General features: G+C 41.1%; 1 protein-coding gene across 3 annotated transcripts in view; it reads left to right on the forward strand.

Annotated features, from left to right (window-relative positions):
* Window positions 1-27,300, forward strand: part of sgcd (sarcoglycan, delta (dystrophin-associated glycoprotein)) — a 431,163-nt gene that overhangs the window by 197,789 nt on the left and 206,074 nt on the right. Inside the window, exon 1 of one of the 3 annotated variants that reach the window (XM_024804093.2) lies at window positions 26,189-26,579. The exons of the other annotated variants lie outside the window; for them this stretch is intronic. Within the exon in view, the coding sequence (XP_024659861.1) occupies window positions 26,577-26,579 (3 nt within the window). The 5' untranslated portion in view covers window positions 26,189-26,576. Of the gene's footprint in view, window positions 1-26,188; window positions 26,580-27,300 lie in introns of those variants that run through there. 3 annotated transcript variants of the gene reach the window in all.

A 27,300-nucleotide genomic window follows, 5' to 3' on the forward strand; every position in this document is an offset into this window, starting at 1 on the left:
TAGCACCTATTAAAATGAAATGTCCTCGAACCGCTTCCCGACATTGGTTAAACGACTCTAAACGTGCCCTACGACGTGTGTGTCACCGAGCCGAGAGGAGGTGGAAAAAAGATAAGCTCCAGGTATCCTTTGATATCTTACGTACCAGCCGCCTGAGGTTTCAAAACGCTGCTAAAATGGCTGAAGTGGCTTTCTTTTGATTTTATTGAGACTAATGGCCATAATCGAATTTCCCAGAGGAACCCACCCGAGGGATTAATAAAGTTCTATCTTATCTTATCTTATCTTAATCCTCGAAAGCTGTTTAAAATTTTTAATTCAGTGGTCAATCCCTGTCATGAAATGCCGACGGTGTCTTCTCCGGCTCTCTGTGAACAATTTTTAAATTACTTCACAGATAAAATTTTATCTCTCAAGTCTTCACACCCTTTAGTTGTGAGCCCTGCTTTCACCCCAGGATGTTTATCAACCTTTCATCAGTTTGGGCTGGTGTCACTTACTGCCCTTAAGCAAATAGCTGAACAGCTGAAAAATACAAATTCTGTACATGATATTCTCCCGTCACGCATTATCAAGGATGGGTTTGATGGAACTGGGCCCAGTACTTTAACTCTAATGAATTCTTCATTGCATTCCGTCAGCCTTTAAACATGCCATAGTGCAGCCTATTCTCAAAAAAAGGAGCCTCGATCATAATGACTTTGGAAATCGGCCTGTAGTTCACAAACTCGTTCCTGTCCAAAATCTCGGAGAAGATAGTTCTCTCGCAACTCCAGGCCTATCTGGATGCGAACAACATCAGTGATAAATTTCAGTCTGGCTTTAAACCACGTCATAGCCCTGAAACAGCTCTGCTGAGAGTCCTTAATGATCGTCTCCTAATTGCCAATTCAGGTCATTCTGCGGTCTTAGTCTTACTGGACTTGTCCTCAGCCTTTGATATGGTGGACCATAATATTCTACTAACGAGGTTAGAACATACAGTTGGCATTAGAGGTGACGCTCTTAACTGGTTTAAATCCTGTCACTCTGGGTACCTATTCTTCCTCTTTTGCATCCTTCTTCTGTGGCGTGCCTCAAGGCTCTGTTTTGGGCCCAATGTTATTCTCACTCTATATGCTACCTCTAGGCTTAATCTTTGAAAAATACAACATGTCATTTCATTGCTATGCTGATGATATACAATTTTATTTTCAGCTAACTGACGATGTTGCTCTGTCACTGCACTGCTTCCTAGAGTGCATGAGAGAAGTCAAAGAATGGCTTTTGGGCAACTCTCTTATCTTAAAAGAAATGAAAACCGAAATTGTGATGTTTGACAGTCATTTCCCCCGGGGCCAACCAGTTGATACCTTTGGATCCCTCGCCACTTTTCTCTCTGACACTGTTAGTAACCTAGGAGTGCTGCTGGACAGCTCTCTCAAATTTGACAAACAAGTGTCCTCTGTAGTCAAATCTAGCTTCTACCAATTGTGTCTTATTACGTACCACATAAGGATCTGGAAAAGCTTATTCGTGCCTTTTGATAGATTAGATTACTGTAATTCCCTTTACTTTGGTCTCCATGCTACTCTTCTCCATAGATTACAGCTTGTCCAAAATGCTGCGGCACGCCTTCTGACTGGTACTGGAAGGTTTGCCTCTATTACCCCTGTCCTTGCTGATTTGCACTGGCTCCCCATCAAATACCGCATCGAATTTAAAATATTTAAAATTATTTTACCTTACCTTCAAAATTATAAGTAAAACAGCACCTAGCTATCTCGCCGAACTTCTTAGATCATACACCCCCGGGAGAACCCTCAGATCATCGGACCAATTACTCTAGGTACAGCCTAGATCTCGGCTTGAGACCAGAGGTGACCGTGCGTTTGCCCTGGCTGCACCTAACCTGTGGAACAACCTTCCCATTGCTATTCGCGTATCTGACTCCATCCAATTATTTAAATCATGATTTAAAAACTCACTTATTTAATCTTTCTTTCCTAGTTAGATAGCGCCTGTATTTTATACTCGATTCAAATTTTATCTTTCTATATATCTTCTTCTACTTAAAACCTGTCTGTTTTTAGCAAGTTTGAGTTGATATTCACTTTTATTCTTGTGTAATTAGTGCCATTGACCTGTTAGCATATTCAGTACTTTGTTAATGGTCTTATATTATTCATGTTTTAACCTGCTGTTTTATGTGAAGCACTTTGCTATACCGTTGGTTTTTAAATGTGCTGTATAAATAAAGTTGTATTGTATTGTATGTACAAAATGCTGGTTATATGTTATCTTCATATTCATTTTCTTTATTTAGACACATCCCTTAAAATTCCTTTATTGCATGCAGGGTGTTATTAAATTGACTGTGTGTAATTAAAGTTGTGATTGTTGGAAATCTAAATATGGTTAAATAGTGTTATAAAGTAATCAACTGAATACAAAAAAAAGAAGAAAAATGAAATGCATTTGCTAAATGTGCTTTTACAAAGACATACTAAATGAAAAGACATTGATACCACCATGAAACAAGGTGCCCGTGACTCACAGCACAAGGTAGAGAAAAAAAACACCAACAAAACAAACAGATCACTCATTAAAAGCACAAAATAACATAAAACAAAGTGGAAATTGAAGTCATTTTTCTGTACAGCTGAGCCAAAGCAATTATTTTTTTTATGTTTTGGACTCCTTCATGGTCTTCAGCTGTCAGTAGCCAGTTGTATCTATTCAAAGTAGCTAACAATGAAGCAGGAATGGATAAGAGCGTTTTTGTTTCTCAGAAAATCAGTCGTAGCACTCATATTACAAATAACGGCATTCGTGAGTCGTCCCAAGTAACAACTAAACTATAATCCTGTAAATGAAATGAGTGGCGGCCTCAGGTTAAAGAGGTCAATGACTGAAGGAAGGAAAGCTGCCGAGTGCCGAGATTGTGGGGAGTGACGGTAGACCCTGAATTAATTATGTTTTCTTTCTCTGTGCTGACATTTCTGAATAAGAATGACTAATTACCACGTCCTAATCCACAAACACTGTTTTTACTGCAAAACAAACTTTCACACAGCAGGATGGCAGGAACCATATGCTTGTTAAGTGGAAACGTATTGACCCTGTTTCAGGGTCCCGGGTTCCACTGCTTTGGTTGACACTCACGTCTTTTCAGCTTCCCGCCGTTCTGTATTCCTTTTTTATTTGTGCAGGCTTTTTTATTAGCACCCTTATGGTTTCTGAGAGTGATGCAGGAGGACGACACAGTGCTGAGGTCGAGTGACAGATGGGAGTTCCGTGTTCAGGCGTGTACAGGCTCCGTGTTCAGGTGTGTGCAGGCTCCGTGTTCAGGCGTGTACAGGCTCCGTGTTCAGGTGTGTGCAGGCTCCGTGTTCATGTGTGTGCAGGCTTCCTTTGCACCAAAACATAAATGTTTTAAAAATGATTCACTTTCAGGCAAACTAAGATTTCACTGTGAAGACTGAGCTGAGACTCATATTTGTTTGGAACATACTCATCACTAAAGTTCTCAGACAAGTTGTTGCTGCAGTGTCTTCCTGCAAAACGCTGCCATTCGACTGCCAGCTGGACATCACCTGTACTCCAATCTACCCACTGACCCTCACTGTGAACTCACCCTAAAAGTTCTGAAAGACATTGCTTGTGCACCACCTTTGAGTCTGAGGCCATGGGCATGTTATTAATGAGTTATTGCCCTACATGAAGAAGTTTAAGTATCTTAGGGTTAGCTGAGTGGGAGATTGGCAGGCGGATGGATGCATGGCCTGCAGTGATGCATGCCGGCCTCCTGTTCTACAAACAGAGGTATGATGCTAACATAAAGCTAGGAGCAAGAGACCCTCAAACCTATAAAACTTTAGCTCCTGTGTTTTGTGTTTTTGGCTGCAGCGTTTGCTTGAAAATTACATTTTAATAATTAATTTCCTTTTTAAACTCTGCTCCAATATCAAAGTTAAACAACTTCCCAGAGTTTCCTTCACCGTTCACCGTGTAACACCTAAGGTTCAAACGCAGCCCCGGTCTCCCTCTGACATTCTGCATTTCACACACCTGGACTGTTGCTGTGAGGGGGAAAAAATTAATGTAGCTCAAAGAAATTAGAACAATAAATGTTTTTCCTGCTGTTTAACAACCGTTTCCTGTTGGCACTAGTCTGGCAGTGCGTGGCTCTGCTGCGGAACATTGTGTTTTGTAATGAGGAAATTTGTGGGAAATCTAGCCAAGGGCAAAATGCTCAGGAAGAAAAATGACAGTCAAGCTAACAGCAGATTCCTCACGCTCCTGTGTGCATCTTCTTGCCCTTGCTGTTGAAGCTTTCAGTGTCTTGTTGCATTTTCTCCACAAAATCACAGAAACATTTCAAATGCCTTCAGCTTTCAGCTTTGAATGTAACCAGACAGCAGCCAGATAAGTGGATTTCTGCGGTCGAGTCAGATTCGAATTTCGTGCTTTTTCCACATGTTCCTACCTGTCTTTCCAACCCTTTTTCCCCCTCGTTTAGACGAACCGTGACAATTGTTAGTGTCACTTTGCTTTATGCAAAGGTTCCTCAAAGTCACAATATTCTGGTAGTTGCAGGCGGCTGCTGTTTGTTTAGTCTGGCAGGAGCTTTCAGATTGAGAAGTTCCGCCGGTCACTTTGTAAGTGCTTTCTTTATTGGTTGCCCTTGGCTGGAACACACTTGGTATGCATGTTGCACATGATTAAAAGCCTTTTCTCATGCTCATGACCTAAGCTGTGCTGAAGAATTGTGACCCTTATTTATCAAGCCAAGATGAATGAGAAAAGTGGAGAAAAAAGTGAAATGCAAAACCGGCCCCAACAGTAAAACCAGCAGGCTGGAATAGGACAGATTCCCCCTGTCCTCATTCTGACCCTTTGAGGTGGGGACTCCACAGGCCTTTAAATGTGTTTTTGTAGAATCAGGATCCAAAACATTTGCTGCAGATTCTTTAGGTCCCCAAACACACTTGGTGAAAATGTAATTTACCCGTAAAGCTAATAACAGTCCAGCAGGAAACTGCAACCAAGCGTCTTTCACATTGCTGCGTAGGAACTTTGCCGACTCTTCTTTTCAGAATTCCTTTAATTTAAGGTCATGCAAAAGCAGCTCCACTGGATTTTAGTCCAGACATCTGCATCTTGGGGATCATCAAGATGTTTTTTGACAAATGTGAGACGAGCCTTTGTGTTCTTTATGCTCTGCATTTTTGTCCCGTCTCTTTCTTATCGTTGGATCATGAACTCTGACCTAACTGACCTAAGTGAGGCCTGCAGTTCTTTAGATGTTGTTCTGGTTCTTTTACGATCTCCTGCATGAGTCGTCAATGCACTCTTTGAGTATTTCGGTAGAACAGCCTCTCCTGGGAAGGTTCACACCAGTTCCAAGTTTTCTCCATGTGTAGATAACGATCTCACTGTGGTTCACTGGAGTCCCAAAGCCTTAAAAATGTCTTTGTAGCCCTTCCAGACTGAGATGTTAGTGGCATTTTTGTTAATCATCTGTTCTTGAATATCTTTAGATGGTGGATTGAGCTTTTAGCCTACTTCTGGGTCTGGCTAGCAAAATTGAACTCAGCTCTCCAAATAATACGTTTAATCACAGTTAATTCATGACCTGGATGAGTCCTTGTGGACAATTACTTTTCCACACTGCTTTTGTTTCCCTTAATGAATGAAATCATAATTAAAACTACACTTTGTATTTCCCCAGGTTATCTTTGTCTAATATTAAGATTTGTTGCATAATCTGAAACAGGCAACTGAGTAAAAAACATGCAAAAAATTTGAAATCAAGAAGGAATCTTGTACTTTTTCACAACCCTGTCTAAGTTACATTTGCATAAAAGTCAGGACCCCAAAGAAAATGGCCTGGAGCATCACAGTTGTCTTCTGCTCGTGTTGCATCTTGCTGCCATCGCTGTTCGCTTGTTGCCTACATACCCCACTCACTCAGTCTCTATTGACTTACTTTGCTTGAAGAGTATACTCATTTTATTCTTTGAATTTGTTGACTAATATGTATATTTGTATATTAATAGTAGAACAAATGATATAAAATAAAAGTGAAATTACGACCAGCCTGCCAGTTCTTGCAGCTTTATAGTCTCTGTTAGCGCTTACAGCACATTTACTGTATGTTCACTCGAACTTGTTTTTCGTGCACCGAGCGTTTGTTTCCTGGGGGAAAACACTCCGATAAATCCAGTGTAAGCAAGCCGCCTTCCAACACCAACAGTTAGATAAACTGAATACCTGGGAATAGAAAGTGGAACATTTATTTTGCCTCTAAATAGCCAGACATTTGTCTCAGGGGTCATTGGAGAATAAACCAAAGACAATGAACCTTTATTGAGTGGACAAACACAAGATTTCAAATGAATGATAATGTTGTTTGTTTCATGCATAAAAGCCACTCGGGGTTTGGTAGCATGCTAGTCAGAATAATGTGTCGCAGTTTATTTTGCAGTTCACTAATGAGACATAACAGGCCATCCCTTAGTCTAATCTGATACAAACATGTTCTGTATTAGCTGTAAACATGCACAGTCATACCCTAATTAGACACCTTGATCATAAATTATGGTGTAATTATGGTCTGGAGCAAGACTTATCGAACTCAACCTTTATAATAGTGAGAAAGACAGAGATCAGAGAAAAATACACTTATTGGGCTTTTAACTACATTTATTTGTAGCCCGTAGATACTTGTAACACTGTAATGTCCACTTTGTTTTCCACCCTGAGATCTGCATTCGACTTCTTCAGAGCTACTATTACAATAAGTTCATCTAATTGCCAATAACCAAAATATTTTTTAATAAAGGCAAAGGGGGAAAATACAAACACTGGAACATTGCACAACAAGTTTTAAAGTAAACTTCTTTTGTGCCTGTGCTACACTCTTGTGGAAGTCTAATTAGTGTCTAATAGTAGACGTGAGCATTCAGAGTCCTGGCGGATTTCCTACAGTAATTTTCTGGTGATATTAGGCTAATGTGGTTGGACAGTGTCATAACCTGTACGGGGGTACAGTCTCAAATCCACAGGACTCCAAACAACATGCAGGCTACGAGGGACAGGACCTCATGACCTGATGAGGTTTGACTTCAGATTAGTACATTTTTTATCTAATGAGACTCAAATAACCTTGTGATGAATCAAAACTACTGCTAAGTCTAGTAACTCCCTATACTAATCCAACACTACTGTAATCCCAATCTTAGAGAGGGAGCACTGATTCAACCCTTTTGGAAACCAGTTTATTGACTTCTTAAAGCCGGATTGTCAGCTTGTTTCCTGAAGTGCCAAGCAGTGGTGTTTGGTGCCAAAAAATGCTAACAGATCGATACAGCTGTTGAAACACAATAAGGAGTTTTGATGGTGTGAATGTGCTGCTGCTTGGTGATGACATTTCCTGCATACGGTTTTTGTTGTATTGCTAAATATTTCACCTAAAACTGGCAGTTTATGCTGCTGTATTTTGTCTGTTTTCACAGTTTGGGAGACTTTTATTTCATAACCATTATCTCATCCTCTGCGCTTCTCTCAGAGGCCCTAGAATGCAATCTGTCATCCAGCAGTGACAGTCACACCCCACAAAGACGGTCTCTTCGTTTCTGACTCAGTGAACCCACGGCATCGGTGCCAAACGACGCTAAACACTGCACCATTTTTCATGCCTCTTCCTGTCCCATTCTCCTCTGTCAGAGTGTTAGCTCATCAGAGCAGCCCCGTCTGCTGCCTGCCAAAACCATCATCTACATCGCCGCACTCCAGCGGAAACACAATCACTGCTTTCTATGGAAAACCAAAGGCCAGCGTATAATAGGAGCAATATGTTTCCCTGCTGTCTGGATGGGGGTGACTGGGAAGATGAGGGTGGTGTGTGAGAAGGAGAAATTCAGTGAATGTAGCAGGATGAGATGGACTGATGTTGTGCTTTCAACTGCGACTTTCAGATCTCCTTTTGAATGCAAAAATAGTTGGACATCCATAATGTTCATTTAAGGGGCACCTACTTTGTTTTTCTTTAGTATCTTTTTATACATAGTTTACAGAGTTTGTACAGTTTTGAAAGTCAATATTTGTTGTGACCACCTTTATTCCTCAGCATCTTTAACCTTCTTTAGATTTCTTTAACCCTTTAAAACCGGTCGGAGCGGGCACGCTCTGTTTTGCGTAACTATTTTTAAATCCCGGCAGCACTGCAACCACACCAGCTAGCGCAATAATTCTTTTTGCGTATGAAACCGGAGGAGTTGTACTTACATCTTATACCATCAGTTTGTCCTAGGTCACGGTTTCCTTCCACATATGGCTTTGCAAAAACTGCATAAAAAGCACTTGCAGCAACAAAAACAATATTTCAGAAACACGCTTTGCCGATCCGATCAGCTGTTTGTAACACTTCCTACGACCATCAGCGCGAACTATCGCATGTCCGCCCTGTCCTGCCCGAAACCAGAAGTTACGTCATTTTGCGGAAATGTAGTTTTTTACCATCAGGGCCTTATGAGCCTATACTGGTGTTTTTAAAAGTTATGTTTGACTTTATGACTTTCTGTGTCGTTTCTGGGATGCTGAGGACTCATATTGCACTGCTGGAAATAGTTTATTTTGATGCATATGCTGCTTTTTTGCAAATTTGCATTATAATATTTATTTTCGTTTTTCCTGCAGTATATAAAATTGGTGTATTTCAAAAATAAAACTATGAAGACACTTAAAATAAATTTCCTGTGGTGGGAAACTCGTTTGTGCAACTTTCTTGTATTTACAGTTTTGAGGGATAAGCCTCTTAAATTTCTCTAACTAGAAATATATGTTAATAAAACAAAAACGATTTTACATTTTTTTGTAGTTTATTGCACTTTTTTGCAATGTATGTAATTACTATGCACTTAATGCAGACAAATTATTAAAATTTGGGCCATAATGGTTGTATTGATGTATAGCAACTTGAAATGCTCCCAAAAATGGCTCCACAACATGTAAAAATATAATATAAGCTCTGGCGGACTTGGTTCTATGGTAGGTCTTAAAGGGTTAAGCAGGAATAGTTCTCCAGAATTATTGAAGGACATCTAAAGCTCTTCTTTGTCTCTGTCAAAGTTATGTCACACTTTTTCAGTATTGTCAGTGTCTGGGCTCTGGTGAGGCCCATCTATGATTCATATAAATCTATGGCATTTTCATAGATTCAGCTGAAGAAAGGAGAGCAAATAATGACAGGCTGGTAGAAAGAAAAGACATTAGTAACAACACTGGTTCATTCCTCAAGTTAGACTCATGACTCATAGGTCAGTGTCGAATGGTTTAACAAACAGTAGAGCATTCCTCTGAAAATGGTCTGGTCCAAGACCAGGACTGAAAACATTAAAAAACCATGATGCAACAGGGATTTTTTAAGTTTTCTTGAGCGATCCCCATTGCTTAAGACCACTTGAATAAATTACAGGAAAGCAAAACAGCAGGAAATTAGTGCTGGCTCAAGACTTTTGGACATTACTGTATGTAGAAGTAATCCCTGTAAGCCAAACATCAGGCTTCAGGCTGCTGCTCCCACAGTTTCGTCTACTGTTGTATCTGGTTGAAGTCAACAAGAGGGCATTTCCTTAGCAACAAACCTGAGCAAAGTGAGATAAAGCAGATATGCCCCAACATCCATCTCCATCTGCCTTCAGTGTTTACTTAGGACTAATGTAAAGGCTTTATAAGATAGCCAAAAATGGTTTTAAGCTAGTCTCACTCCCAACTCACAGACTGACACTTCACATCATAAAGCACTGAGTACCACTTTTTGCATAATCTTTCAATATGTACGTAAACCCAGGAGCTCAACATTGAAAAGTATGAAGCATAATGTTTGTCTTTTAAGCCAAACTGTGATTTATGCTTTTATCTTCCCTGCCTAACAAATCCTGGCAAGAAGGCTGGTCAGTACCAACCTAAACTGAGGCGCAAAGACGAAAAGTGCTCCCAGACGGAATTCAAACAATTCTTCTTGAGGAAGGTCACGTGATTGTGTCCTGAAGTGGACCTTTGTAGGTTTTTGTTGTTCTCCATCCTGGAAACTGAAGAGTAACTGGTTAAACTGGTATCCCTGTGCCTCAGGAAACCCGGAATACCCTCGGTGTGTTGGCTTTTTTTTCTGCTGTAAAGGAAAGCTCTTTAGGAAGTCAGTAGATTTGTTTTTGTAGAGCGAGTGAAGCAGGTGTTCCCACAAGCACCTGGTTCTGTCAGCATCAGCCAGGTGAGGGGCATCCAATGAGAAAAAAGCATGTCTATAGGCAGGATCGAGAACTCCCTATTTCAGTGGATGAACTTAGGCTCTGCATGTAGGCACAGTTTACGATAAATAAGGACGATTTTTAAATATGAATCATGTGACTAGAAGGAAAATAAAAGAGTAAAAATTAGCACTAGGGTCAAATTGGATGAGTTTCATCAATGCACTCAAAGCAGACTTTTTACATGTTTTGCTTTTAGAGAGAGGTTGACTCAATATTTTATGTCTTACAAACATCACCTGTGAAGACGAAGTAAAAGTCCGTCCGAGTGTTTGTTGCCGTCACCTGAAAACAGAATGGTGCTTTGTTCTTTTGTTCAATTCGAAAAAGCTACTTAGGTTAATACTCGCCTTTTTATAAGCGGTATTTTGGTTTCCATTTCTAAAAAGCCTTTTCCTTTAGGGTCCATCTGCTCTTTCTCCAATAACCTTGTTTCAGTTGCTTCAGTATGTTTCTTTATTAAAGATGGTGGTAAACTAGGGACACTGAAAGCTCATATGGTCACTGCTGGACCACTTGTTGACAACTCAACAGGCAAATGAAATCAAGGTGAGTTGTTTTGAAATTTAAGACAGTCCTGTAAAAGTTTAATCACCTGTTACACTTTACTGCTGATGATTAAATACAGAAAACATTAAATGACAAAAGGGGGTGAACAGCCTGCACGTGTCATATAATGCTTAGATCCAAGCTTGTGGTCGACATTAACAGGAAGAAGCATCTGGACTGGATTCAAAGGAGCTGTCAGAGAGTCTGTTCTTGGTCATTTTTAGCGCTCTGTGACATCCAGAGGTGAACTTTGTTTTTCAGAATGTGCAGTTTTCTCACACGTGGAGTCTTGATCAGCATAAGGTCACACTGTGGAGAGTAGCTGTCTGTCATACTGACAGACTCTGCTCACTAAGAGGCAGCGATGCCTCTATCCTTGTTAGCATCACTGTCACCTGTAGCTCATATCTTAATTATCTGGAAGCCTGTGCTGCACTGTACCTCACACCTTAATAAGCACCTTCTCCCAGATTTCCACTTCTTGGCCACCGTGCCATCGGATTACTTCCTACCACCGTTAAAGCTTCATCTTTGTTGACCAGAAACAGCTTCTATTACAAGCTAACCAGATGGCTGGAGCCTGCCGTGGCACAGTGATCATTAACCTGCTGGGCTTCTCTCTATGTACCTTGTCTCGCTTAATTCTAATCTCTTCTCTTGACTCCCGGATGTCAAAACTTCCCCAGGCTATCAAACTCTGAGGCACCATAGGGCAAAGCAGGCGAGAGCTGTCTGTACAGGTTAGTCAGCTCACGAGGGCCGTGCGCTGAAGCGCGTTTAATTAACTTTGTTATGGGCTGTGTACATTTAGCTCTTTGAATTACTTACTGCATTGAGAATGCTACTGAACCCTTGATTTTAGTCTGATGTTGGCTTGATAAATATAAAACGATACTAATATAAAACTGGCGAACCTGACTGTGCAAAGACTTGCAAATTACTCACTAAGTACCAGTGAAACTGTAAAATGTGCAACGTTGACTGGAAATGGAAACAATTCTCCTTAAAAGTAAAGTAAGTAAAAGTTGTGACTTTTGAAATGTGCTGAGCTATTCAGCACAACTTTTTACACAAGTTTCACTAATGCTCTAAGAGTAGGGGTGGGTTTAAAAATTTGATTTCCCAATTCAAATCAATTTTCGTCTGAGGACCGTGATATTGAGTCATTAAATCCTGAATCAACTTTTAAATATAAATGTATTTTGCCAGAATCGCAGGTTAAAGCTCACAAAACAATTTCAACGACCACCAAACAGCTAAAACAGCGAACGAGAACAGCGGCACGGATTCAGCACAAAGATGTAAACACAAATTGCGGATCGTTCACACAAGGCCAACATCTCACAGATTCTGATGCTGCAGGTTTTGTCACTCAGACCAAAATTCACTGAACCAGCAGCCAACGAGGATCCAAACTACGCTTCACGTTTGAGAAACATCATCATGAGTTTTCTCTTACTTTTGCTGTTTTGCTTCCACCACAATAAAATCACACTTCATGCACAGCTCTTTCTTTCCGTGTCCTTCAACACCAGTTTTCCATTTCAAATCTGTTCTCTGCATTATCTGTTGTTTACAGCGCTGTCGGCTGCTGTTTTTGTTTTTGTTTTTTCCAAAAAATGACCTCCGACAAGAAAGCCTCATTTCTGCTGTTCAATACAGAAGAAATCTAAACTTTTTAAAAATGATACCAAGTTGCAAAACACTTAGTTGTGTCTCTAATAAAACCTCTGTAACTTTGTTCTGCTTCACTTCAGCAGCTTCAGGTAATGTTCATACGTTGATTCATGGTTTTCTTCCGTTTTTGTTCTACTGCAGAATATTTTTAAAGTTATATCTGCTGTAAAAAAAAATCTCCTTCATGTTTTTATTTGTTTTAGCCTCAGTTACTTTGACACAAAGGCATCTGCTGTGATGCTTACACCTCTGAGGAAGTCTAAGTGTCATCGTTGTTTTTATACATGGATATATGGATATGTATTGATAAATGATCAGAATTATAAAAGTTCTGTCTGAATCAAAATTGAATCAAATCAATTATAGAAATCGAAGTCGATACCCAGCCCTATCTAAGAGCAAATGGCAGTTGTTTACAGACGAGTCAGCACATTCCATGCAAAATCAGGGCAACAATGGCAACCTAATACCAGCCGTACAAATCAAACCCTCTCTGCAGCTAATTTTACCTAGCGACAGCATCTTCAGCATCTTCCTGCAAACTGATCGAACAATACATTTTGCTCCTGCAGCACAGACCAGGCTCTACATGTGTGTGACTGAGGTCTAAGTTCAAGTAGAAAACATCTTGATGCGTGCCCAGGTAAATCCCCAAAGTTTGATTCTGTCTCAGCTGACTGCGGGTAAACCAAACAACCTTTGCAAAGCGGATGGCACAACAAGAAGAGCTACCTCGTCAGGCCAGGACTCTGCCGTCTATTCACACCTACAGGCCCGTGGACACTCTTTCAATGATGAGGATGTGCACATCTTGGACAGGGAGGAATGCTGGTTTGAGGGCGGAGCCAAGGAGGCCATTTGAAAAGGGAAAGACCATCTCTGAATTGAGGGGGGTGGGGCCTAAGGGTACATCTTTCACCATCTTACAATGTTGTGATTGCAGCCATTCCCCAACTCACTGTGAATGGTACTCATGACCATTGATCAGCGGTTGTTGATCAATGGTCATGAGAATTTGCATAATTATGATGAAGGAACTAACCTCCCAGCCCATTGTTCCTTCACTGGGCTGGTTTCAGTCATTATTAGCTGACTGCAGGTTTGAGGAAACCTGCAGTCAGCTGAGACTGAAGACGTCACCTGGATGATGATGAAACGTTTCTCCCACAAAACGCTACGTCCAGATGAACAGAATCAACTTTTGGGGATTCAAGTAGAAAAGGTGAAATTTAGCAGAAAGCTTGCAAATACAGCCGTCAGTGTCAGCACACGCCTGCAATTCAAAGTGCTCACGCTCCAAATAATGCAAATTTAACATGTTAATAGAATTTTAATAGGTGAATTTTATTTTATTTTTTTAAATAAACTGATATGATTGTAATGAAGAGAAAGTTAGATATTGATACCAAAACAGTTAAAGCTGAGTATTATAACAGGGAAATCAGTTGGGTCATTTTTGGAGCCAGCCTCAAGAGCACATTGATGCAACAGCAGTTTTAGCTCCATTTATTTTTTAACCTCAGAATTTGCCAGTAGTAACAAAAAAATAAAGCTGGGTCTAAATTTTTAAAATTGAAGTTGAAAGAAGTTCAGTCAGAGTGTTTAAGAAATAAAAATCTTTGAGGGCTCTAAATGCCAAGTTCAAAGAGTCGGGTCTTCATCCTTTTGTTGCTTAAATCTGGAAAGTGTCCCAGTGTTTACTGAGCTTTGAGTGCTACCTGAATGTGTATAGGTCAAGGTCAAGGTCAAATTTATTTATATAGCACATTTCCAGACAGACGATGCTGCACAAAGATAATCTAAAAATGCCATTAAAAAGAAACAATGTAAAACAATAATAACAACATAAAACAATGACGAGACAATAAAAGAATCAAAACAATAACTAAGACTGTTAAATAAGACCAAAATGTTTGGGTCATAGTGTGTTAAAAGCCGGGCATAAAAATGTGTCTTTAGAAGGGATTTAAATTGATCAAGTGTTTGTGCAGATCTAATATTTAGGGGAAGACTATTCAAAGTCTGGGACCTGCCGAAGAGAAGGCTCTATCACCACGAGATTTAAGATTAGACCGCAGGATGGATAGCATTAATTTTGAGCTAAACCTCATGGTTTTTCCTGGAGCATAAACAGAGAGGAGCTCAGACAGGTAAGAAGGGGCTCAAACATTAAGTGAATTAAAAACAAAAAGTAAAAGTTTAGCCTAAAAGTATAGCCTAATACTATCAGAGACTAGAATTCAAAGCTCCACCTTAATCAGCCTGGGTTTCATAAGTAAAGGTCGATGGCCCCTAAAGTCTGATGGCTTGGCCTCCAGGGGCAGAGGCCCGTGTTGTAAGAACTCCAGTGAGGCTACACTTTCCTGCTCTTAAATTAAAACACCAGCACCAAAGACTTTGAACTCAATTTCACTGCAAAATGTCATTCATGTCCCCCCAGCCTTAACCTTTAGATGGTTTCCTTCTGTCTTTAGCCTGAAAATCAGTGACACAGAATCCACAGCTTGAAAATGCTTCTGCGATGATCGCAGCTTTTCTGCTAAAGTTTATTTAATGAAATGATAGCCTCATATTTACATTAAGCTCACATTTGATTTTTTTTAAATTGGTCCCCAGCTCATCGTGATTTTCAAAATTACACAAATACACAGGGTCATCATGTATTTTAACAGTGGAGATGTCTTCATCCCAGGGTTAAACAATCATGTCTCGTCAGCATGGCTCGGTATCAGTACGGCTGCTCCGTGGGACGCTCATGGCATTACCCTTATTATGATTACTGTGCATTTCTGCTTAAATAGCACATCCAGCAGAAAGGCCATCGTAACTCATTAAAAATGCATGTGGAGAAACTTGACTGTCGCAGCCCTGCAAACAGCACCACGGCCGCCTGTTTTTTGCCCCACAAAGCAGCGTTTTCGCTAGAATAGATAAGAGTGGTTTCTGTCAAGCTATGATAGCAGAAATCCCCCTCTAAGCCATATAAATGACTACAACTGTAACTTTTGAAGAAAAAAATAACGGCGTTGGACAAAGTTGAAGGCAGATGACAGAGCTGGAATGTGACTAGCGTGTATATGTTTGAAATCTTCTGGTGGTGAGTGGCAGTTTCTTTGATTGCTTGTGATTTCACATCGCTCTCGGTGATTTCTGTGAGTTCAGCTCGTCAGATAGAAAAAGATGTGCCTCCTGGCAGAGAGAAACGCTAGAAAGGAGAGGAACACAGCAGACCACCGTGAAACTCAAGCAGGGGAAGATGTATATATACTGTACGCTTTTAATAATAGAGTCATAGGTCAAGTACTGATGAAATACTGTATACAGTTTTTATGGTGCACAGCACAAAGCTGGCCAAAGGAAAGCCTCACATGATAGAAATAGACACACAAGTTCGAATTTTAAGTCAGGATTACTTAATCGAGAGTTGTCAAGAGTTCAAGATAACTCCGTTTTACTGTAAGATTAAAACTCTGGCAATGGGGTTTTAGGCTTTTCCATTAGGTGATAGTACCTGGTGCCAGGTATTTTTTTAGTACCAGAGGCAATCCGAAAATGTGATGTCATCAGTCTTCATCTCACCGATTGGCTAGTTAGTGGCATCACTCGATGACTCCTGAGAGCATCTCCTTCTCAAAAATCAAAACCACCATTTTTGAAACTCAGCATCAAAGGAAAAGGCTTCACAAAAAACAAGACTGTGGTCCCCGAGTCTGACAAAAGGCAGCAGGTATACAATCGCAATGACGTCCTCGCTTGTTGTGGCGCTCACATTGCATACAAATAGCATCACCAGACATTCGGCTGCATTACTATAACGACCCCGCCCACATTAGGTTGTACTCCATTGTAATGGTAAACGACTTGAGCTGAGTCACGTCGAGCTGATCCAAATAGGTATTAATGATTCCTTCTGATAAAGATCTCCACACATGGTTCCTACTACAGCATTAAATGACAGAAAAAAATCTTTTTTTTTCATCTTTTTTCATCTGATGTTGAAAAGCCTGTTTTTTTTTTTTGTTTCTTTTAAATGAGTCCACAGCAAAAAGGTATTTTCTGTGAATTCACAAACTTTCGGCTTTATAATTACAGCAAAGAGATATCAGAGTTTTTTCTGTAATTTTACCCGTTTATTTCTCACAATTTAAGCCCAAAGAGTCGTGCTGATGAATTTCTATCATTTACTACAGGAGCATTTCTTTTATAACATAGAAAAACTGCGATGCTCTGCTGAAATTGCACTTATTTGTCTTATACTAAGATGCCTCAGAGAATAAAAGTCTCAATAAACGTCTTTAAACTCACAGGAAGGAGACTTTCACGTGTCCGACCCACCTGAGATCACATTGCGTTGTATGTGACCCTCAAAGTAAAATGAGTTTAACATCCCTGCGCTAGACTGTACGTAAAGGGTTACCATTAACCTGCATTAATTCAAAGGGCCAGCAGAGGGCGGCTCTGGTTGGTGTAGCTACCCAGCTGGAAAAAAGAACTGGATGAAGAAGTGTCTAAATTTCGATAGCTGTGGTTGCAAAATGACGTCTAGTTCTACAGAGCAGCTCTGATGCTGCGTTTATGGCTCAGTCACTCATTTTGGGTCACACTGACTAAAGAAGTGGATGATGTAACAGCGGCTCCATCTTTTATACTGTCTAAGGTCGCAAAAGCAGTTTGCATAGAATTCTATGAAAAACAGCCCTGCACTTTGATTTCTGACTTCCGAGTCTTTAAGCTTAGTTGCTAATTTCAAGTCTTATTTAGTGCAGCATGGTAATCATTTTATACAGCGTGTCATTACGGCTGTTTTTGTTTTCTTGTTTTGAACAACAGTGACTAACTGCTGTTTCTCCCAGCAAATCTGTGAACATATACAGCGTGGGGTCTTAAAATCCATCTTTTTTGGCAGCTCGTACGCTGCTTTAACCACCGACTGTCATCAGTGGTCTGTTGTCATTAGTTATCATTAATATGACTGTAAATCATTTTTCCAGCCTTTAAGTAGCACAGTTACTATCATCACTCCTGGTTCTCTGCTATGAGGAGCTTGTTGTGCTATTGTGGGAAGTGAAAGCCAGATATCAACTCTGTGCACCTCTGCATTCACAAAACAATCAATTGTGAGCTTGAGAAGTCTTTTATTGCAGGACTCAGGTCCTGCTTTGTTTATAAAAATAATTGGTTTAGAACCATGAAATATATGGAGCGAGGAATATGAGGTAATGATTTTCATCCCAAATGGAAATATGGATTTAGCTTGAAATAAACTACCTCTTTGGAATCCGGCTCATATAAAATCAAATAGTAAAACTAAAGGCCCAACAAGAGATGTTTATGATGTTTAGTCAATTTTCACATAACATTCCTTTGATTATGGATGCTCAGCCACAGGAATCCTGAGCAAGGATTGTCTTTTTGAGGAATCTCTAAACTGCTAAAGGTGGATATGAAGCAGAAATAACAATCAGACTCACAGCTGGAGGAGGAAAACAAAAGAGTAAACAATTGAGCGTGCAGTCTGATTGGAGTTTGAAATAAATAGCTGTATTTATTCATGATGACATCTGTGACACAATCCATATCCAGCCATTTAGACCGACTCTAAAAACCCCGTCGCTGGGCCAGCCTGGGCTCATAATTGCAGGTTTTCAGACGCAGACAGAAAGAGGCTGGGAACGATCCAGACACTCTGCTGTACGGTGCAGAGCGAGTCACATAAAAACATGATGAAAAACAGCCTTCATTATGTATCGCTATGGGAACAATGTACAGAGATGAATCTGGACGGACACACGGACAGAGATTTCGGCGAAACTTGATAGACGCGTGAACAATGGACAAGAAGGCTGAGAGCAGCGCGTGACATGGCCTCTCGTCTGAGCTCGCACAAACACGTCGGCGAGGCCGTTCTCTCATCCATATACACAGAGGAGAATTTATGAAGTGACAGGAAAAGGAACTGAACACACAGATTGGTTTATTTGTTATTCAGATGTTTCTCGGAGGCAGGAGTAATCTAATTGGATGAATTAAACATGAAAAAGGTGGAGCCTGGAGCACAGGGTTTTTAGCTAAGCAGCCGCTGACTGAGCCACACTGCGAGGGGAAAACTTGCAGGGGGGATGTGGGGAAGTTCTGCAGTCTATGTGCAGCAATGTTGGGCAGTGCAAAAGGCTTTTCTTTCTTTTTTTTGTTATGCAGAGAATGTTTCAGTGGTGGGGACCCATAGTAAACATGGCTCCTATGGGCCAGAAGCTTCTGCAGCAGTGCTGTGCACAAGTGCTTTCTGCGCTCCACATGGACATTTTCACTCGTCTGCACTCCTTAGTAGCTCAAGCATTGTAAACCATTGTTATTTGTATTGTTAAACAGTTAAAATTCTTACAAAAATGTTACCAAAAAATTTATTAGTTGATGATGGATATTTTAGAAGCAAAAGACACAGTAAAACATCATGAAGACATTTCAGTACACATGAAACTATTTCATGAACAGATTCCTTCCCTGGGATTTTAAACCGCACTCAAACCTTGCCTCAGGTGAGCACACGATGGTTGAGCTGTAACCTGTTGGCCCCTGTGATGGGAAAGACTCATGCCTTTTTTCACACCTTCGCTCATGTAATGACTCGGGGTGTAACCACCACCGGGATGATCTCCCATTCATCATTACTGCTGAAAGCTGAGCTCATTTCAGGTATTTTTGTAGCGGCTGTCCTCATAGGACCACTTATCTCTAAAAAGCTGCTGTTAATGAGTTTGGGAAAACAAGCATACATCTTGACCTTTAAAGCGGTAATATTAATATTAAATCACAGATTTAATTAAAGGCTTGAGTGGTGTGTGATATGTTTAACTGTCAATGTTTACAGCAGGATTAAACTTTGAATGAAAAATGTGTAATGGCAAAACAGCTGATTCAACTTCGCACCAACCAACCAAGTGAAAGTGCTGGCTGAGATTCTTTAGACAGGATATGACATCATCTCTCTCCGTCGTCAAGGCTTTCCTTGCTAATGTGCTAAAAGAGTTATTGAAAACTTTTTCTCATTGAACTCCATCGTCTCCACATCACACATGTTGGCCAAAGTGATAAGTATCAGAAAACTCATCTATCACTGCTAGATACGTTTCCACACATAGGATGGCTTGTAGCTGATCTCAGAGCAGCAAAAGCAGAGTCATTGCCTCTCGCTAAATTCCCATCAGGCTTCCTTTGAAGGCTGAAGGTTTGTCCACAAAAGTCTTTGTTAACAGATGGACACATCAGTGAAATGGAGACACACTACAGTTTCCAGTGGGATCCAAGCCAAGCACGTCTTCCAGCAACTATAGTCCATTGCAGCCACAAGATGGGAGCGATATAAAGGATACAAACAGGCAAGAAGTTTTATGGCACATTTCACTTCTGCACGTTTTAATTTTTGTCTATTTTTAGGTGTCTTGCTTGTCCTGATGGAGCATCACCGGGCTACAGTCCCGTCTAAACACTCAGTTTATCACCTTTGTCTAGACTTGTACCTGTATGAAGTTTCTGATGGGGGATAATGCTAATATGCTCATCGCAGACATGCAGCTCTGGTAGCAGGTGGCTGTGAGTACAGGCTGTTTAAACCTACTGTTTACAAGGGGCAAAAACAGCTTTTGGTCAAACTGCTGGCTTGCACCAAGGCCCAGCAAGTTAAATACAAATTGTGTTTGGACTGTGAATCATGCAAAACAACTTGAGTAGAGTGCAAGAATAAAAAATATTGAGTTGGAAATGAGCAGAATAGGTTCCCTTTGGAGAGATTTGTGAACTCGGGAGGTACTGGTTAAACTGGGATTCTTGTTGCTAAAGAGTTGATCGATAGATTCAGACAGATGCTAAAAAAAATACAGAAACTGGTTCCAAAATATAAACTGTGCTGTGATTTCTGATCAAAGCAGTTATGTAACATCAAACAGTGCTGTCTGCTTTAACCCAGAAATGAAATGATCCTGCATGTGCCTGAATCAAAGGTACCTGACTTCAACTACATTTGTCATTTATCTGTTCTTCCTATCTCGACAAATATATCTAAAATCATTCATTTTATGTGTTGTTAGAGCATCTAAACTATTCCCACACATAGTTATTCATGTGTTAAGTTATGTCAAAGATGTTTTTGTTTCATTGTTTCATTTCTTTCACTCTTTATTTATTCATTAGTTGTTACCACAGCAACAACCACTCTTCCTGGGGTCCACACTGGAAAACAGTACAAAACGTTCAAATATCCTCCTGCAGTAAATTACAGAGACACATATGCCAGGAAACAAACTGCAAGCAATTCAAAACAGATAAAGTCTACAGTGTATGTGACAGATGCATAAAAATACCTAATACCATATCATCAGTCCTCGCAGACGTCAGAGCAAAAAGTTTTTATTTTGCTTTTAAGAACTTTTCATTTTAACCTTAAAACAGTGACAGTTTGTTCCAGTTTGACTCTGTCCTGTACATCCGTTTTCTTTAGAGCCGGTTTTAGGTGAGTATAATGTGAAATGTTCCATAACAGTATGTCTCGTGTCACGACGGGGCGATCAGCACACACAAACACACGGCTGTTTTGTTGCTTTTTTTATGGTTGTGTAACGCATCGGCAATAGTCAAGTGTTTTTCTGTACCAGCAGCTACCTTAAGTGCTTCGATTGCTCAGTCGGAGCAGTAATGCACAACCTACCTACCAGTCCATTTACCCTTTGCTCACAACTTTTGAGGTGAAATGCTTTCCTTTATTTACTCAGTGCACAAATGGACCTTAGACAACATGAAGCATGGATGCAGTGAGCGTGGTAGCAGTTTGACTGCTGCTGCCATGTTTCTTAAAGCCAGAAGAATGAGTGCTATGTCATCAGCAAACACTGTTGAACCTGGTTAACAAACCGCATTCATGAACTACTTTGTGCATACATATATAGGCTAATTAGTTCAAAGTTACAGGCAAATAAAATACTGGCATGTCAACTGAAGCACAAGCTGCAGTAGGTTAGGGTGCTGGGGTTCTTCTTCACTCACTTGGTGCTTATGCACCTCTCTGCATTTAATCATTAGTTATTATTAATCTCTGGCACTCTTCCACACCGTGTCTTTGTCTTGTCTCCTTCCCCTCACCCCCAACCAGTTGCAGTAGATGGCCCCGCCTCTCCCTGAGCCCAGTTCTGCTGGAGGTTTCTTCCTGTTAAGAGGGAGTTTTTCCTTCCCACAAACACCAAGTGCCTGTTCGAGGTTTGTCTGATTATTGGAGTTTACGCTGCATTATTGTAGTTTCCTTGTGAAAGCACTGATAGCACGAACATGGCAGAGAGTCTGTGCTCCTGTTATGAAGGAGGAATCTGCAAAGATTTTTGCCAGTTTTTTGCTCCCTTTTGGAGCGAGCCCCTTGTGGCATCTAAGGGAACTGCAGTTTGTGGCCCTTCAACTTTGGTTTCGCTATCAGCCTCTTGGAATTGATGTTTTCAATCAAATAACAGAAAACTAAATTCAGTTATGACATTATTGATCATTTAGTTTATCCTCCAGTGCTCTCCGGCAGCACTGTGCCTACTAAAGCGTATTAGCTGTGACTACACATAAGCAGGTCTTTTCACATGTTTCTTCCACAAATGGCTTCCACCTTCACCCTCGTCACTCTGGCACGCTTTGTTCCTGACTAATCTGGCTTTGAGTAGTTGAAGTTTTCACGGTATGCTCCGATAAAAACACTGCTGTAGCTATAGAGAGCTTGTTGTCGTGCTTTCCAGACCCAGGTTCTAGTGTCTTGAACTGGATCAAGTAACACAGTTTCATTATATCAGGATAAAAACCTCGAGATCTCAATTTCAAGAGTCCAAACAAGCTAACATAGATGAGCCCAGTGAATTTGAGTAATTACACGTAAAAGACTCCTGCACACTCCTGATGAAGGTTTGCCTATTGAATGTCTACAGGCTGAAATGTTGTGTTTCTGATATATTAAGACAGAGGTAAAAGGGCAGCGTACAGGGCTCATGTCCTCCTGCCTATGCGCACTTCCTCCCACGCTTCGTCTGAAAGAAGCCGAAGGAGTGCGTGAGCCGTTAAAGTCGAGAATAATTACTACACTGGTCCTTCACATGCACTCAGAGGGAGGTGATGAGAGGAATAATTTTATAAACTGCTGCCAGCGTGCCGAGTGTGAATCCGCAAGAAGTTCAAGTCTCCTGAAAAGTGTGTATTTTCTACACAACTATGAAAATTTACCAACAACACTTTTCAAGAGGATTTGATGCCATCTTAGACATGATGAATAATCTAGTCTAGCTGAAAATTGGCTTCATATGCTTTCATCCTTTTTTGGACTCAGACTTCAGCTCCGCCCACTGACATTTATCTGAAAGACTTCATCTTCTTCTCTGCTTCCACATCAGCTCTGCAGCATGTACCGACTCCATCTATCGCTCCGCTATCTCCACCATCGCCTCTTTTAAACTCTTCTTTAACAATCTGTCTGTGTATGAGATCCTCGCCTCCCCTGCGGCTTTGCCTACGCTGCATCTTCATTATTAGACGGAGCTTCACTGTGTTCCTCCTCTCCTCACCACAAGCCTATTAGGGATTTCCCATTTTATTTATTGATTAATACATCATCAAGTGGAGCTCCGGCAGCAGCCAAGGGACAATAGTGAGGTTCCCCTGCTTTCTGCAGCCTTCATCCCAGCTGCCCACTTAAGATTCTGGACTTGTCTTGCCTGTTAGACAATGGTCGCTATTATTCTTTTCTTTCTAGGCAGCGCTTCTAAGAGAGGGTGGCTGCGTTCTCGCCGTGGCTTATGTGAGAATTAAAGGGGAAAAGACAAATATATATATATATATATAGATATCAGAATGAGAAATGTAGAAATTACCAGGCTTACAAATGTGAATTTGGAGTGCGGATGTATTTGGAGCTTAACCTTCTTCATGGGCATATAAAAGGATTTTTAACCTCTTTTAATAATAAAAGCACCTTGCATTTTCTTATCAAAGGCGCAGTACTGTGAAGCTCCTGGATGTAACATCAAAGCATGAAGTATTCCCCCAACCTACAAAATCAGTCTCACCACAAACAAGCAGGCAAAGAGAATGGGATCAGTGTGGCTGCGAGGAGAGGGAGGACGAGGGGCGAAAAGAAAGTGGAGCTTTGTAGGAGAAGCTTTGTGAGGCTTTTTCCTCCCTCGCTGTCAGGCCACAGAACATTAAAGTGGAGGAGAGGAATTTGCATTCTGTAAATCGCTCGCTCTTGAACTCACATGGTGAGTCTTGCGCGCGCACGCTCCCCTCTCGGTCTCGAGTCGCTGAAACTTGGGCAGCTGTGATGTTTCAATCCAAAATAAAAGGGAAAAGAATATGAATGCACATGAGTAACTACGACAAACAGGCTCATAAAGTGAAGTGTGCAGAAGCTACACCCACCAAAAGGCAGTGCCAAAAATATTATTAGCTTCACAGAGAGAGAACAAAATATGGAAAATTTGCACTACACCAGTGCTTATCGTGACCTCCCTTTGCCTCTGAAACTGGAGTGCTTCTCCCAGAAACACTCGCCACGGTTGTAAAGTGGATTTCAACTTTCTCTGTGTCTTCTGTCTCTGTCTCCTAACACAGTCTGATGTGAGATGATGTTGAGATGAGCGTGGACCGTATATCTGTCATGGGAAGTTCATTATGACCCTGAACATATGTATGGGCTTGTTATCTTGCTGCAAAATTAATTTTCAATTCATTCCTGATGTTACAACTATCACAAATATGTCTGAGTAAAATGGAACAGCAGCACAAGCAGCACGTTCTGACCTGCTGTCACACTCAGTGTCACACTGCAGCGCAGTGCGCACGCCTGTAGCACTGCTGTGCAACATGAGACAGAGTTCAATCTGAAGGAGATGCAATGAGACAGCAGGCAAAAGGGCCGCTAAGGGTCGCAGAATGTGTTACTGCTGCAAATGAATCTGTGGTGAAGAGTTCTGCAGATGGGACAATTTGCCTCACAGCCAAGAGTGCTGGAAATCAGGGGGTCAAGGGGCTGTTTGCCCCTCCACTTTTTGGCTCTGTCTTTTTAGCTTAGCTTGTGTCAGTTTGAGCTTTTTTTACGATTTTGCTTCAAAATCTTTCCACATTTCCACTGACATGACACTGGAGACTCCAGTAGAAAAATGTAAATTTGCAAAATGGAGTTAATTTGAACCAAATAAAGAAAGAAAAGAACCGTGCACAATTATGGTTTTGTCCAGCGCCTTGTTCTGACATCCTGTGTGAGTCACATGACCTGGCCTCAAGCTGAGCATTTCACCATCACCATTCTGGTGTTATGGAACTGGACACGAGTGCAGATCCGACTGAGAAACCAAGGGACACTGAACACTTTTAGTTTAACTACTTGTGAGTTATAAAGTTTAACAACTTTTAACTGTTTTACTTTCCATTTTTATTTTAATGAGGACTGTAATTTAAAAAAAAATCCATAATGTTTTACTGAATAAGACCTGAAACTAATAAATGAGACCAAGAACTCATCAGGTCATCAAAGCTGAGGTCATAGATTAAGGTCGCCATCTTTGGATAGATTTCTATGTCCTCCTGAGGCCTTCCCTGTTTTTCATTAGAACGAATGGCTTTCTCCTGACCATACAGGCTTATTAGTTTTAGACCTACAAGCTATCTTTTATATATCTATTCTATTCAGTCAAGATCCACTGAGGCTGCTGGTCGGCTCAGTCCTGTCTGTCTCAGGTTTTCTCCAAGTACTCGGGCGTCTTCCTTTAGTGTAAAGTACACTGGTGGTGACCCACCTATAGCTTGGTGTCAGCTGGGCTGTATTCCAGTGTCCTAGCAATCAGATAAGAAAGCAGTTTGGGTGGATGCATGGATGTAGTTCTGTGTAATAATACAATAATTCATTCGGTACTTTGGAAAAGGGATTATTGTGCTCTAGGGTGGAGTGCTGGGTGTTTTTCACATTTTTCTGACACTTACTTTACCTTCTAATTGTAGATAAAGTACATAATAACAGAAAAATTATAATAAGCACTTAATTAATTAGACTAATTAAATAAATGGATCAAATATCTGCAGTTACCTTAGGCTAGAACAGAAGTGTGTTAGTGTGTAAGAAATCTGAGAAACCTCTTCTGGCTTCCTGTGCAGATATCCAGACCAACACTTCCTGCTCCGTGTATTGTTCATTGTTTACGAAACTTGATCTTTTTTTTTAAGCGTAACTAAAAGTTAAATTGTTACCAGATGAAAGCTGATACGTTAGAGTTCCGAGTCCTCTGTTCGAGTCCTCACATGAACAGTTTGACAGAGGTTGATCTCTGGGTGGTCTACAAATGGAAAAAGTTCCAGTGCATGGCATTTTGTTCCCTGCCTGCAGATTCTATAAATGCATATAAATATACTTACTAAGTTGATTCTTATTCTAATGACTGGTGGAAAAGTGAAAGTGTGCAGACTGCAGACACAGAAAATCCCAACTCGCTCCATGTATTTGCTCATAAAACACAACAGGGGCAGAACTCTAGATGTAGACAAGGAGGGGTCGTCATGACAACACAACACTCTCAGGCAAGCCCCGCCTCTTTAAACTTCATACCCACATGTGTCTCTGTTTCTAAATCTGGAAGGCAAGAAGGCAGGGCTGCAGCTCACAGACAGAGGGCTGGAGTAACAGTACTCTCCACAGCAGAGCAGCAGCTGCAAAAAAAAAGTAAAAGAAAGAAAAGAGGGAGACAGCTGGGTCACGGGAGTCCACCACGCGTTCAGGAAGCGGCTCACAGCTCGGGGACTCGGCCAAAAGAGGCGGGCATTGGTTTGTTATTGGAAAAGCTGACAAGTGAGCAAGGCAGCAGGGAGGGGACAGAAAGAAAGAGGGGTGGCTGTCTGACTTGGTCAGTGAAGGCCTCATGCAGCTTCTTAGCAGCAGCTCCATTCCATTTTTATCTGCTTGACACACCTCGACTTGAAGCAGAGCTCAACAGGAGCCCAGGAGGAAAGAGTTGGACTAAAGAGAGGAATAACAAACAAGAAGGGGGGGAAGGAAGCATGGTAAGTTTGCTTTCACTGCCTTGTTGGGTCTGCTCATTGACTGTGGTTGTCGGTGTGGCTTTGGTGGGTGGGGAGGTGGACTGAGCTTTGATTGCTGCAAGCTGCCTGCTTTAAAAAAAGAGAGCAAATTAAAGTTGCAGTTAGTCCCTTTTACTTTGCTTCTTTCTCCTGGGGGGAGATGGAAGAAAACTGCTTTTTTTTTTCTTCCACTTGGTGCTCACTGGCCTGGGAAAAAAAGCAAAACATTATAACTGCTTTATAAATGCAGAGCCCCTGAGACTGACACGATTTAATTCAGTTATTTGTTGTGAACAGAAAAGTTGGAAGAAACTTTTTTTCCCCCTATTTCTAGATGAAATTGAAAGAAAAGTTGTTTCCAAGACTGTAAATCTCACCTCTGGTCTATAATCTTTGGGTATAGAGAAGCAGAGGAGGAGGAGGCGGGTGAGTGGGTGGGCTGATCTGCCCCCCTCCACTTCTCTGTATCAGTGTCAGCAACACATTTGGTTTCAATTACTTTGGACCTCTGGGGAACAAGATGCTATAAATAAGTAAGAAGAAGGTGGATGTGGACAGACTGCAGGCTACTGTGTGTCTCTGAGGAGGAGGAGGCACATGCTTCAACACGGACTCCGGTTCAGCTCTGGTTGGGACGGATGAGTGTGTGGATTCAGTTGTGGTGACGGGGGCGTGTGTGTTGGTGGGGGAATGAGGGGAGTGA

Source organism: Maylandia zebra, linkage group LG10 (genome assembly GCF_041146795.1).
Source record: "Maylandia zebra isolate NMK-2024a linkage group LG10, Mzebra_GT3a, whole genome shotgun sequence".
Classification (NCBI taxonomy): domain Eukaryota; kingdom Metazoa; phylum Chordata; class Actinopteri; order Cichliformes; family Cichlidae; genus Maylandia; species Maylandia zebra.